This window comes from Microcaecilia unicolor, chromosome 3 (genome assembly GCF_901765095.1).
Source record: "Microcaecilia unicolor chromosome 3, aMicUni1.1, whole genome shotgun sequence".
NCBI lineage: Eukaryota > Metazoa > Chordata > Amphibia > Gymnophiona > Siphonopidae > Microcaecilia > Microcaecilia unicolor.
Window position 1 is genome coordinate 448,823,389 of NC_044033.1, and position 15,492 is coordinate 448,838,880.

The window sequence follows — 15,492 nt, forward strand, 5'->3', positions numbered from 1 at the left end:
TGTAAATCATGAAGCCTGACATTCTTGTTTAAAGAAGGAAGCAAAGAAGAAGAACAAATCTCCACACCTCGAGGCACAGCAAAAAGAAACGGTGATGACCAAAGGACCAGAGTGCAGCCAGCGATATCCTTGAAAAGTACTTCTTTATTGGCACCAGCTCACATATACATAAAAACAAACAAGATTATTCAGAGGACTTGACATGGCCTGTGTTTTGACTATAAAGAGTCCAGAAAAGAAATCCAGATGTGCATGTATAAGGTGAACAAAACTATCCACCCTCGTCACGCATACAGTATGAAACCTATAGGGGAGTATAAACACACCTTCCCCTAGTGATAAAAAGCAATCAACAGTCATACTGCAAGTTATCACCGTTTATTGATTGTCTTTTCATTAGGGGGAGATGTGTTTATACTCCCCTATAACAGGGACGTAGCTAAGTGGGGGCATGGGCCCCCACAGATTTAGCCCTGGCCTCCTCTACTTTCGACGCCCCACTGTCACTTTTCACCCCCCCCCCCTCCACCAGGTACCTTTGCTGGCGGGGGTACCCAACCCCCGCCAGCCGAAGTCTTCTTCAGCACTGGTCTCCGGCGCATTCGCTGATCTGTTTCTGTGAGTCCTGACTCCTGATGTCCTGCGTGCACACGTGCAGGACGTCAGGACTCACAGAAACAGATCAGTGAACGCATCGGAGACCGGCGCTGAAGACTTTGGCCGGCAGAGGTTGGGGGACCTCTGCCAGCAAAGGGACCTGGCGGTGACGTGGGAGGGTTGGAGGCGAGAAGGGGGGGTCGAAAGTGGCGGGGGGGGGGGGGGTCAAAGTGGCGAGGGGGTCGGCAGCAGACCCCCCTCATGCCAAGGTGTTGGTACGCCCCTGCCCTATAGGTTTCATAATGCTTTTGTGACAAGGGTGTATAGTTTTGTATATCTTATACATGCACATCTGGATTTGTTTTTTGGACTCCTTATACAGACAGTATAGTCAAAACACGGCCTGTGTCGAGTCCTCCGAACAATCTTGTATGTTTTTATGTATCGTATGTGAGCTAGTGCCAGTAAATAAGTACTTTTCAAGTCTGGCTGCACTCTGGTCCCTTGGTCACCTCCACTGTTTCTTTTTGCTGTGATTCTTGTTTAAAGACCATTCACATTAGCTATTATCATTCTAATTCCTCCCAGTTCTCGGTAAGGTTACTTTTACTCCGCCTTCGAATACTAACTAGTTTTCCAGCTGATTTGATACTCCATTTTGAACTGTTTCCTGAGCTGGCTAGGTTTGTGTACTTTGTGGAACCTTTTGTTTCATCTTCCCAATCTGACCATTCTGTATTACAGGTAGGTTCTTCAATGGTAATCTGTGGTGGCTCCCACCCTTCAATCTCATCCGGTTTCTTAGACTGAATGCTCTGTTTTATTGCTAAGCTGTCCCAAAAGCCATCTTTCAAAAAAGATTTCTTGTCCATCTTCATGTCTTCTTTTGATTTGAGATTAGTCCTAAAAATATAAATATATATATATATATGTAAATTTTGTTATGTTACAATTTTGTATCTAAACAGTATTTTTAATCAATTTTGTTTAGGGAAATTACACTTGCAAGATTTTCTTTTATGTATGTCTTTCCAGCCCCCTTAGTGACCACATTTCCTCCCTAATATCACTATAATTGTTAACTGGTGGGAAGATATCTCCTTCTCATGCTGTGTTAGATTATTTGCTTCTTTTTGCTTTGAGAGAACTGGGCTGCTCACTTGTATCATCTTCCTGCACACTGAGGGGATGGTAGTGGTGAATGAGTGCACAGTGCTGGCTCTGCTGCAGAAGTCATTTCCCCAAGTCAATATATTTCACTGTATCAAGTGCAGGATGTTCCTTCTATTACTTACTCTCTGTGGGACTTTTAGAACCCCATAATCTTGATGGCCTTCAGGATTCCTCTGGGTGTTTTGGGCATGCTCTTCTATAGTCTTCTAGTGGTCAGGGTGTCCCCCCTCCTCTCAACCACCATTTGTTTGGTGCCTCAGTAGCTTCCTACTATTCAGATCTCTGCAAGAAGAGCTGGGACAGCCCACCCCCAAACACTACCAAGTTTGCAACATTACAAATGGGCCCTCATTACCCAGCAGGAGTGTTCAATGCAAATGTGAAGACTGGTTCTTTAGCTCCACAGATAGGAACTATTTCCTATTCCTACTGGCTGGCATTGAAACCTCTCCCACAGGCAAGGATGGATGCACCCTCCCAGGAGGCTCAGAAGTAGATAAAAAGATCTATGGAACCAAGTACCCTTCCTGTGATGGAACTTATCAGGCAAGCTCCCAGTTGGTGGAAGGGGTTCTCATGAAGAAGAGGAAAAAAAACAGGGACCCGATTTCTCATTCAGTGGTACTTCATAACACTGCTGTCCTTTGGGCGAGGAAGAAAGGTGAGAGGGACTCCTTACAGTTCCCTAGGATTTCTGATAAGGAGAAGTTTCCAATGGCCTAGGCTCCTCATTGATACAAGGGCGAACCTAAATCTGGGATCTCTGGATAAGGGGAAAAAAATCCTTCCTATATATCCTGTGGAGCACAGGATTGTGAACAAGTATTAGACTTGCCAAGTATTGCTTATATGCAATGAGTTAGAATGCTCAGGAAACAAAAAATAAACCTTAAAATTGATTACTTACAATGAGTTTGAATGTTGATTATTTATAAAGTGATTTCTATAAGCAATGCAAAAGGTTAAGTACTGTTCATATGTATAAATTGATGTTGTATAAAGATGGCATGCCTATCAGAACTGAGATACAGTGTTATGCAGCTTGCCTGGACCATTAAAAAAAAAGACAAAGTCCATATATTGGGGACAAATAGAAAGCTTTTAAAAGTTGTCATGCCCATAAATAAAGCAGAAAACTAAGGAGCACTTTTACTAAGCTGCATTAGGCACAAATGTGCACCTAATGCAGGACATACTAAAGTGTGCTGCATCACTTTTGGTATCTGCATGTGATATTTGGCCCTTCTGTAATGCTTTGAGGGGGGTGTGGCAGCAGTAACCAGTTAGTGCGTGCATATTTTAGGAGCCCTAACCACCTTCTAAATAAGAGGCGGTTAGAACTCTTGCATTATTTTTTTTTTATGGCTGAGCACTAATGGTAACGGCGCCTGGCCATAAATGGAACAAATACATAAAAGGCGTTTTCATAGCCCTGCAAGAAAAGGGCTTAGCGCAACATAGTAAAACAGTCTCTCTGTATTGACTATATGCAATGAGTGTGAAAGGTATTTCGAAAAGCTGGTTTCCCTGTCTGTGGAACAAATTCATTGATTGATTTTTGGAGAAGACCATGATGGAAGTATTTTATGCTGAAATCTTTTTTTATTGTTATAAAGAGAAGAAAGCACATGGAAATATCATGGGGCTCATTTTCAAAAGAAAAGAACATACAAAAAGTAGCACATGGGGCAGACGGACGTATTTCTAACACAAAAACGTTTAAACCATATAATAAAACAAAACAACAAAAAACGTTTGTCCAATATTCACTGAAAGAAAAACACTTGGAGCATGGCAGTCTTAAGTGATGTACGTTTTTTTTTGTGATAACAGGGGAGGGGCGCTTGATGTGGTATCCTTTCTCCTGTCCCACACAAAAACAGCCTGAATACCTTCTACAACTGCCTGAGTCAGGTCTCAAGACCACTCCATAAAAGTTCACCTTAGTGCAACTGGAGTGTATCATCACCATGCAGAGGATAAGCCTGTCTCTGCTCAGCCATTAGTTGTTGAACTCATGAGGGGCTTACTTTAACTAAAACCTCCCATCAGGCCTCCCACAGTATCTTGGGATCTCAACATTGTCCTTATCTAGCCGATGGAAGTTACTTTCTAGCGATTTGATATCTGTCATCTTAAGTATTGCGCTGGAAAGTCTTGTTTTTATGGTGGTTGTCACTTAGGCCTGCAGGGTCAGTGAACTCCAGGCCTTAGTAGCTGGCCTACTTTATATGAAGTTTTACAACTGAGTGAATTTACACATGCATCCTACATACCTTCCTAAGGTACTGCCTGAATTCCATCTTAACCAGTCAATTGTCATGCTAACTTTTTTCCTCAAAATCCCATGCCCATCAGAAGAACAGCCACACTGGGTCAGACCAATGTTCTATCTAGTCCAGTATCCTGTTTTCCAACCATGGCCAATCCAGGTCACAAGTACCTGGCAGAAACTCAAATAGTAGCAACATTCCATGCTACCAATCCCAGGCAAGCAGTGACAAGCCCACTGCCCATAGAAAGTCCACCCAGCTTTTTGTTTCTTTTGACCCTAACAGGATGGGAGCTGCCATCAGTAAACAACTTTTTCCTACTGACTAGCAAACCATATCTTCCATACTTATACCCAAGGTGGGCTAACTCTAGAGGGTCATGCCACAGCTCACAATGTTAAAGCCATGACTGCGTCAATAGCTAATGTGAGACCAGTCTTCATAGAGAATTGCAGGGCTGCAACGTGGACTTCAGTCCACACCATCACTCTCATTACTGCCAAAGTGTGCAGTACCGTTTCAACTCAAGGGGCATCGGTTTTGAGATAAAAGTTGGTAGGCCATCTTTTTCAGCTGGTTTGGTCAGACAGTCCTTCAAAGTTTATTTGGGGTCCAGAATCCAACTCCACCCCCCTAGACCTATTTTTCTGTTCCAGGCTGTCTAAAAATAAATAAGATAAAATAAAATGAAAAATTGATGGTTCTTGAGGTATGCTAGATCTTGACTACTACAGGCCGAGTCAGCACACAAGAAAAATATCTAGGTTTCATTTTAGACAATACGCTGAAATCTTCTGCCCAGTGTGTGGCAACAGCCAAAAAAGTAAACAGGATGCTAGAAATGATTAGGAAAGGGATGGTAAATAAGACCAGGAATACTATAATGCTTCTGTATTGCTCCATGGTATGACCTCATTTTGAGGATTGCATTCAATTCTGGTCGCTGTATCTCAAAAAGATATAACGGAATTAGAAAAGTTCAAAGAAGATCGACCAAAATGATAAAGGAGAGTACCCCTTTCATATGAGGAAAGGCTAAAGAGGTTAGGGCTCTTCAGCTTCAAAAAGAGATGGCCAAGGGGAGATATGATTGAGGTCTACAAAATCCTTAGTGGTGTAGAACAGGTAAAAGTGAATTGATCTTTTTTACTCTTTCAATGAAGTTACATAGAAATACTTTTAAAGCAAATAGGAGGAAATATTTTTTCACTCAAAAAATTGTTAAGCTTTGGAACTCGTTGCCAGAGGATGTGGTAACAGTGATTAGCGTACCTGGGTTTAAAAAAAGGTTTGGACACGTTCCTGAAGCATAAGTCCACAATCTGCTATTGAGATAGACATGCTTGCCCTGGGATTGGTAGCATGGAATGTTGCTACTATTTGGGTTTCTGCCAGGTACTTGTGATCTGGATTGGCCACTGTTGGAAGCAGAATACTGGGCTAGATGGACCATTGGTCCGACCCAGTATGGCTATTCTCATGTTCTTTTGCCATCTTTCTGCAGTATTTTGCACTGAAAAGGGAGCTGGCTCATCTCAAAGAACTATTCAATATTAGGAGAGTGCAGGTCATAATTTTTATGGGATTTTTCATTTTAGATGCAGTTTTTAAAATATTGTTTCCTATTTCAGCGGCAATATAAATTAAAATGTTCTATTACGTATTGTGTTGACATTGTAAGTTGCATACTATGCCATACTTTGTATTGTTATTTGAAATTTTTACTGCTGTAACTGCCTATTGCTCATGTTTGATCTATTCTTACTGTATACCGACTTGAGTGAATTCCTTCAAAAAGGTGGTAAATAAATCCTAATAAATAAATAATGCACACTACAGAGCAACAGTGCACACTATCCACAATATTTTCTATTTTTGACACTATCTTTTCAGTTTAAAAATGAAACGGGAAATGCTGTTACTATTTCCCATGTAATTTCAAATGAATGCTTATCTCTACTAGCTATGATTAAATAGACATCCACTACTATAAAGTATCCAGAATATTTACCACCATTCCAGGGGTTCTCAACTCAGTCCTCGGGACACACTAGGCCAGTCTAGTTTTCATGATATCCACAATGAATATGCATTAGATACATTTGCATTCACTGCCTCCATTGTATGCAAATTTATCTCATGCATATTCAATGTACATGAGAACCTGACTGGCTGGGTATGTCCCTAGGACTGGGTTGAGAACCCCTGCTCCACTCCCTCAGAGGATCCCAAGAACAGGAATAGAAGGTTTCAGTGGGCTCTGGCAGAATAAGACCTATGACCCAGAAACACCTGTCTTGCCCTAAATGATACCTCATCCTGTATCCTGCTCAAGGCACCAATGAGATGTGAATGTGTGGACAGATGACCACGTTGCAGCTTTGTAAATCTCCTCTATGGAGGCTGACCTCATCCAGCTGATGAAAGCTGCCAGGTTCTCGTGACCTGGATTTGCCAGGTTTCTGGGCTTGATGGACCTTCGGTCTGTCCGAGTATGGCAATACTTATGTACTTATGTATGTAAGCTCCTAGCTCATTTGAGGGTGAATTTGACCACCAGGGAATGGTGTGGCAATTGAGCTCTCTCGAATCTGGGAGCCTTTTGGATAAGATAGTAGCTCATTTGAGGGTGAATTTGACCACCAGGGAATGGTGTGGCAATTGAGCTCTCTCGAATCTGGGAGCCTTTTGGATAAGATAGTGCGTATCCACCTTCTTAGGTGCCACATGCACTGAGAGGGGAGATTCCCAGTTCTTTGTCAGTGCATCCTTAAGGTTAGGGTACAATGGTACCGTGACCCCTTTCCTTAGTACAGTTAACATTTGTGCCCTGGGCTCTTTCTCAGTCCCTAACTTAAATGGGATGGCAGAAGCCACCTCCCTCACAAAACCAGTGAAAAAGATAATGCCATATGATTCCTCCTCCGAGACGTAATCTGGGTCATCTGAGACCCGTGAATGATCCTAGTCAGATTCCTCCCCATACTCAGAGAAGGCTGAGTCTGTGTCTGCCTCAGCTCAGTGGAACCAGTGGAACCATACTTACTCTCTGAAGAGCTTCCTTTGTCAGGGACTTCAGGTACTCTACGCCTGGAGTGTGCGCATTTTCCTCGAGTAATTATTGCTAACGTGCATAATTGTGTCCATAAAGTTGAGCTTCTATGCCTTTACAAAGCTAAAAAAGGATACCTTGCAATTTGAAGGTAACCATGTGCATATTTTTCAAGACTACTCACACGCTCTGATAGAGAAAAGAATTTACTCTGATCTGTGGTAAACTCTATGAGAAAAACATACGGTTTATGTTGGTATGGGCTATGGATGCGTGAGCATGAGAATCATAAATGTTACATCTTTCATTCTACCAACATAGTCTATTACTTGCTTGCCAGACAGCTTGCCTTGTATTCATTTTTAATGTTTGATTGCAGGGTAGTTGCAGCTTATTTATGGCAGAGGAAATGAAACACATCAAAGACTGGTTTCAGAGTACCTCTGACTTCTATACTCCTTTGGAACATTCAGTATTTCAAAACAAAATTTCAGTGTATTTTTGCATGATGGGGAGGCATGTATAAATTCCAGCACCAGGGGTTACGTATTGTACACACTTTACGGTTAGGTTGGAAATAAGTCTGCAAATTTTATAACATTAATATACAGATCACTCCTCTGTTCCCCAATGGATATAATGGGGCATTTTCTCCAGGTACAGATAATCCTGCCTTTGCTACTTTGGAGAAAAAGGGCATCCAATATTTATTTCATGTAATTTCTGAAGATGGCAAGATGAAGTCCTTTTGTTCTCTGCAGGAGGAGTTTCACCTCTCTCAGAAGGAGATTTTGCTTATATGCAGTTATGGCACTGAACCCTGTTGATTTGAAAGTAGAGACTTATGAATTGTTTTCCACGGCATATGTTCTGAATTCACTGATAAATGTTGCTTTGAAATTTCATTATAGACATCTTCAGGAACACACAGCAATGATGGATCATCTCAAATTATTAACAGCTTGGTAAGGGGATCTGGGGAAACCGCTGCAAGGAGTGATTTGTCTACCATAAAGGGTTTACATTCTCTTACAGACTAGCCAGCTTATTTTCGAAGGAAATCGCCGGCCATCTTCCGACACAAATCAGGAGATGGCCAGCCATCTCATGAAGCCAGCCAAATCGGTATAATGGAAAGCTGATTTTGGCCAGCTCCAACTGCTTTCCATCACAGAGCCGGCCAAAGTTCCCAGGGGCGTGTCGGAAGGGTAGCAAAGGTAGGACAGGGGCGTGCGAGGGCGTGCTTAAGAGATGGGCGCCCTTGGCCGATAATGGAAAAAAGAAGGGCGTTCCTGGCGAGAATTTGGTCCACTTTATTTGGTCCCTTTTTTTTCAGGTCCAAATCCCAAAAAAGTGCCCAAACTTTTTTTTGTTTAAATTTACCTCTGTCCGGTGGCAGCGTAGCGTTAGTGAGGAGGCGGCGCTCCCCCACCCCGATGTGTCAGTCTTCCCTTCACTCAGTTCCGCCTTCTTCTGACATCAGAAATGACATCAGAAGAAGGCGGGACACTGAGCGAAGGGAAGACTGACACGTCGGGGCGGGGGAGCGACGCCTCCTTCTCACTAACGCTACACTGCCGCCGGACAGAGGTAAATTTAAACAAAAAAAAAAGGAAAAAGATCTGGGGAGAAGAGGGTGGGTAGTGTAGCAATCGTTTTCGGGGGGGGGGGGCCAACTGCAGGGGGGTGCCGGAGACCCTAGGCACGGCCCTGTTCAGCAACTCTCCTCTCTCCCCTGCCCTCCCCTGTATCCATGTTCAGCAACTCTACTCTCTCCCCTGCCCCCTGCCCTCCCCTGTATCCATGTTCAGCAACTCTCTCTCTCCTGCCCTGCATCCATGTTCAGCGATTTCTCCCCTCTTCCCTGCCCTACCTCTTAAAACTAGTTTTACCTGACTGAACGGCAATGAAAGAAGCAGAGTACAGCCGGCTCCACCTTGTGCCTTCCCTCTCAGCTGTGGTCCCGCCCTCATTTCCTTTTTACGCAAGGGCGGGACCACAGCTGAGAGGGAAGGGGAAAGGTGAAGACGGAGCCGGCTGTACTCTGCTTCTTTCACTGCCGTTCAGTCAGGTAAAATTAGTTTTAAGCGCTGGCTGAGCGGCAGGAAAGCAAGGGGGGCAGGTTTGAAAATATTGGGATGCTCGAGCACCCACAGCACCCACGGAGTCGGCGCCTATGCGCTGGCCCAATTCAATAATGCTTTTCAAAAGAGGCTTTAGCGCACTGAGTATAAAATTTTGCAAGATTATAGACATACAGTCTGATTTTGTTTCTGGATTTCATGCTTATGGAAAATGTTTATAAATTAAACCATAGTGTCCCTCTTCAAATGCTTGTAAACTCTGACACACCATTTTCCTAACTGTACAAGCTTTAGGTTGAAATTTTTAACACTTATAACAAAAAGAAATGTACATTTTGGTCCATTTTTCAGTAGATCCTGAACTTTCACCTAGTTCAGTTGGATGTTGCAGCTCTTACAGAATAGAACCAGCAGACAGTTTTCACAACATTTAGACAGTTTTCACAACATTTGAATTTCCTATTTTGGTTCAACTTACACTTTGGATTTTGGTGATTTACTTCCTGTCAGCAGTTGCTGTTCATCATCTTTATTAAATATTGAAGTCACTTCTTTCCAGCCACGAAAACCTGCTCCTTGAACCTACATAAGTAAATACACAATAGGTATTAACACTCTGCAGACATTTTGAGAAAAGAAATTAAAGTCAAGTACAGCTCTGCCTTGAATCAATAATGGAGATTAAATGATAAAATGCTATGAATACTTAAAAATACATGGAAATACGTGTTAGGCATGTCACTCCTGCCAGGCATCTCTACCTTCTGATCTGTCTTACCCCGGTGTCATTACTCACCGCTGTTCTTTCTCTTTTACTTTACCTCGCTTTGCCTTTTCCCCATTATACTTCTAGGACATTAATTGTTTGACCCCTGACAAGCTGCTGGTTTTATGTAGATTGTTGTAAGCCACATTGGGCCTGCCCATGGGTGGGAAATTGTGGGATATAAATGCTGTAAATAAATAAATAAATAAATGTGCACAGCAGACCAACAACCAGTTATTTTAGTGGAAAGATATAGGAGTTCTCTGTGGACAGCCAAAAAAATCAGCCATACAGGAAGGTAGTCATTCAACAATACTGAATCAGAATGCTTCCTACATAGCTGTGGAAAAGCTACCCCTGGGAGGAATTCTGCATGAAGATTTTGCAAATTCTGTGCACATTTTAAAATTCAGCAAAATCTGCAACTTTTTTGTGCAGAAAACACTCCATTATATATCCTGACTCCTGTTCCAGACCTGAAATGTCTCCTAGGGAAAGGGGTTTTTACAACTACATTCAAAGCAGTTTACATAGTATATACAGGTACTTATTTGTACCTGAGGCAATGGAGTGTTAAGTGACTTGCCCAGAGTCACAAGGAGCTGTAATAGGAATCGAACCCAGTTCCCCAGGATCAAAGTCCACTGCACTAACCAGTGGGCTACTCCTCCACAATAGCCTTTTCACTTTTCAGGCTCGACCCTCCCCATCTCTCTCACATAACAACTTAGCTTGCCCCCCCCCCCCCCCCCCCATCCTGGTAGGTTCCGTTCCCAGCTTTCTCCGATCCTACTTCAGGGTGGACACTCGCTAGCTTTCTCTCTCTACCCACTAGGTCTTTCTCCTCCTTCCCTTCATTGTTTTCTCTCCTCCTACCCCCCCCCCCCCAAAAAAAAAAAAACGTTCTGCCCTCCACAGTTCTTTCTTCCTATTCCTTAGCCGTTTCTTTTCCCCTGCCCGAATGTTCTCTCTAATGAACTTCAGAATTCTGTGCAAATTCTGCATTTCACAATTGCACTGTATTCACCCAGGAGTACATTTAAACCATGTAGAGGTGCTGGGCTGCAATTTAGAAGGATTACATTGCATTCTAGGATCTTTAGCAGGTGACACATTAGAAACTTCTCTGCATTTTCTTGCTGACTTCATCACTGTCTTGACTACTACTGATGGATGAATAGTTAGGCTTTATTGAAACCAGGTGCTGGTTGAAGTTTATTTTATGTATTTTCCAAAATCTGATTAGCCATGCGTCACCAAAAAGATTGAAGCATGCTACATTAAAGTACAGTAAAACCAATACAACATTTAAAAAGAAGTTCCATCAATTCTGACCCATCCCAAGCCCACTTTGAGGTGTATTTTCAAAGCTCTCAGCCTTACAAAGTTGCATAGTAACCTATGGAACTTTGTAAGTCTAAGTACTTTGAAAATGAGCCCCTTTATGTTCATCTTTATATATACGAGCTGAATCATTAGAAGAGGATTGCCACATACAAAGCTGTTGCTCCTGCAAAAGAGTATGAATCAGGATGGTTACAGCGGTCTATCAATTTTAAGAAACTATACACATCTGAATGGAGTTTTGCTTCCTACTGGAAGAGGAAGGGAACATCTTTCGATATGCATTAATCAAATCCCAGGTAAAATATATGTTCATGGGCCAGAAGGGATACTCACAGAGTACAGGCAGACCGATATTGGACCAATTTTACCCTTCTTACCACTGAAGAAGTCACTAAAACCATCTCTAAACTCTCCAGGTCTTACTGCCAACTTGACCCTTGTCCCAACTATCTTTTAAAAGGCACCCCAACATGTTTTATTTCAGATCTCACCACCCATTTAAACTTCCTACTTCAGCGAGGCTCCTTCCCCACCAGACATGGCAATATATTACTACTAACACCTATACCAAAAAAACCTGCAAATGATATTACCAACTACCGTCCAATTGCCTCCATCCCTCTAACCACAAAACTGATGGAAAACAGAGTGACCTCGCAACTCAACAAACATATTCAGAAATTCTCCATCCTGCACAAATCGCAGTCGGGCTTTCGTTTGGCCCATAGCACTGAAACGGTTCTTCTTACTTTAATATCCAAATTCCAATGAGAAATAGCAACTGGAAACCGTATCCTAATTTGACTTATCCAGCGCTTTTGACATGGTTGATCATACTATCCTAACTAAACTTCTAGACAAACTTGGGATCGGTGCCAATATCATACTAGACTCATATTTGGAAAGGCGAAATACGAAAGTGCTAGACCCCTTAGGAAAAAATTACATTGGCTTCCATTAACAGACCGAATTACATTCAAAATTTGCACCTTAGCTCACAAAGAGGCATATTTTCAAAGCACTTAGCCTTCCAAAGTTCCATAGAAACCTATGGAACTTTGGAAAGCTAAGTGCTTTGAAAATATGCCTCAGAATCATCCACGGAGAGGCCCTGACTTATATGTCAGACCTAACAGACCTACCAGCAAGAAATACTAAACGTTCTTCATGTACTTTCTTAAGCCTCCATTACCCTAATTGCAAAGGACTCAAATACAAATCATTATATGCATCCAGCTTCTCCTACATCTGTACGCAATTCTAATTTTAATGATATCCTATGAACCTTAACTGAAATAATACTTTGTTCTTCTTATTTCGCTAATGACGATTGTCATGGCGGCATAATGTAAGCCACATTGAGCCTGCAAAGAGGTGGAAAAATGTGGGATACAAATGCAGTAAGTAAATAAATAAACAAATATCATCAACTGGATAAAAAGCTTTAGTACCACAAGGTCTTACCAAGTCAAAGGAACTACAAACATATCTTCCCCACGGTCATCTGAATGTGGGATACCACAGGGATCTCCGCTTTCCCCGATACTCTTCAACCTAGCCAAGTTACTAGCCAACATGGCCTTAATCCCTTCATCTATGCTGACGACGTCACTATATTTATCCCCTTTAAATCCAATCTATCTGAAATCTCCAATAACATAAATATAGGAATGACCACCACCCTAACCTCTTGGGCTAACGCTTTCAAGATGAAATTAAACAAAGAGAAAACACAGTGTCTAGTCCTTTCATCTCAATACTCTCCACTTCTCCCGACTACTCTTAGCACCCCAGATGTTAAACTCTCCATATCTGTCAACCTAAAAATACTTGGAGTAACAATTGATAACCATTTATCATTCGAAAACCATGCTACATTCATCACAAAAAAAATGTTTAATATGATGTGGATTTTGAAACAAGTGAAATCATACCTTCCCCTGGACACCTTTCAGAACCTAGTACAATCCACAGTACTCACGCACGCAGATTACTGCAACAGTGTTTTCTTAGGATGTAAGACCCTAATCCTGAAGAAACTTCAGACTACCCAAAACACGGCAGCCAGACGTATCTTTGGCAAGTCAAGATTCAATTGCGCAACACCTCTTCGAGAGAAGCTTCACTGGCTCCCCATCAGAGACAGAATAAATTTTAAAGTCCACACTCTGATTCATAAGATCATATATGGAGAATCCCCTAACTACATGAATAACCTCATCGACTGGGCGGCTAAATGGCAGATGACTGGGCGGCTAAATGGCAGATGACGTTTAATGTGAGCAAGTGCAAGGTGATGCATGTGGGAAAAAAGAACCCGAATTATAGCTACGTCATGCAAGGTTCCACGTTAGGAGTTACGGACCAAGAAAGGGATCTGGGTGTCATCGTCAATAATACACTGAAACCTTCTGCTCAGTGTGCTGCTGCGGATCGGAAAAGGGAATAGAATGTTGGGTATTATTAGGAAAGGTATGGAAAACAGGTGTGAGGATGTTATAATGCCGTTGTATCGCTCCATGGTGCGACCGCATCTCGAGTATTGTGTTCAATTCTGGTCGCCGCATCTCAAGAAAGATATAGTAGAATTGGAAAAGGTGCAGCGAAGGGCGACTAAAATGATAGCGGAGATGGGACGACTTCCCTATGAAGAAAGACTAAGGAGGCTAGGGCTTTTCAGCTTGGAGAAGAGACGGCTGAGGGGAGACATGATAGAGGTATATCAAATAATGAGTGGAGTGGAACAGGTGGATGTGAAGCGTCTGTTCACGCTTTCCAAAAATACTAGGACTAGGGGGCATGCGATGAAACTACACTGTAGTAAATTTAAAACAAATCGGAGAAAATCTTTCTTCACCCAACAAGTAATTAAACTCTGGAATTCATTGCCGGAGAACGAGGTGAACGCGGTTAGCTTGGCAGAGTTTAAAAAGGGGTTAGACGGTTTCCTAAAGGACAAGTCCATAAATCACTACTAAATGGACTTGGGAAAAATCCACAATTCCAGGAATAACATGTATAGAATGTTTGTAGGTTTGGGAAGCTTGCCAGGTGCCCTTGGCCTGGATTGGCCGCTGTCGTGGACAGGATGCTGGGCTCAATGGACCCTTGGTCTTTTCCCAGTGTGGCATTACTTATGTACTCCCAACCAGAAATAGATCATCATCTTCTCGTACTTACCTCAATTTACACCTTCCCAACTGCAAAGGTATTAAATACAAGACTTCCTATGCATCCAGTTTCTCCTGTTTGGGCAGCCAGCTTTGGAAAGCTCTGCCAAGATCCATCCGAACAATCAACAGCCATCTACTGTTCAGAAAAATGTTGAAGACCCATCTCTTCAAGAAAGCTTACCCTAATGACCCAACTTAACTTTTTAAGCCCACCCACATGATTCCTGCCCCGACGATTATTATACCTTTGACCGTGTCTCACAATCTCCTTATGCTCATTCCTCAATCTCTTCCTCTCCATCCTTCCTACTCCTTACCCCTCCCAATCTCTTCTCCTTTTGCTCATCCTATCTTTGTTTACCTCTCCATGCTCAATTTACATATACTCAAAACCCCACTACTACTATGTTTACTACAACTTGTAACATTCTCCTTCAAGACTTTGTAATTCTATTAAGCCGCATTGAGCCTGCTATGTGTGGGAAAGCGCGGGGTACAAATGTAATTAATAATAATAATAATAATACTCTTTCTAAAGAAGATTCTGGAGGAATGAAATCAGGATCTGGGTAATCTTCCAAGGTACTGTGCAAAAGTTCTTAACAGGGTGAGAAGGGATGTAGAGAATGCCCCTCCCCCTGAGATTTAGAATCTAAGGTCAGGTAGAAAGCCGAGAGACTAAGGCATTTTGTGATGAGTAAGTAATCATCTACACAGAAGCAATCCCAGTGGATGGGGAAGACGGGGCATAACTGAACAAAAACGTCTATCTCCATGGGCGTTTATCTCCGAGAACGGGTCCGTGAAGGGGCGGACCGAACCGTATTTTCGAAAAAAATAGACGTCCATGTTTTATTCGACAATTTGTGAGCTGAGCGTTTTTGTTTTTCAGCGATAATGGAAAATGAAAGCGCCCAGCTCAAAAATGAATAAACCCAAGGCATTTGTTCGTGGGAGGGGCCAGGATTCGTAGTGCACTGTCCCCCCTCACATGCCAGGACACCAACCGGGCACCCTAGGGGGCACT

At 42.5% G+C, this 15,492-nt stretch overlaps 1 protein-coding gene across 4 annotated transcripts in view; it reads right to left on the bottom strand.

Annotated features, from left to right (window-relative positions):
* Positions 1–648: 648 nt before the first annotated feature.
* TDRP (testis development related protein) overlaps positions 649–15,492 on the bottom strand; it is a 169,762-nt gene continuing 154,918 nt past the window's right edge. For 3 of the 4 annotated variants that reach the window (XM_030198938.1, XM_030198939.1, XM_030198940.1), the window contains exons 4-5: positions 9,658–9,761; positions 651–1,500 (exon numbers count right to left, since the gene is read on the bottom strand). In XM_030198938.1, coding sequence (XP_030054798.1) covers positions 1,167–1,500; positions 9,658–9,761 — 438 coding nt within the window. In that variant the 3' untranslated portion in view covers positions 651–1,166. Of the gene's footprint in view, positions 1,501–9,657; positions 9,762–15,492 lie in introns of all 4 variants that reach the window. The other variant, XM_030198936.1, reaches the window with a different exon arrangement.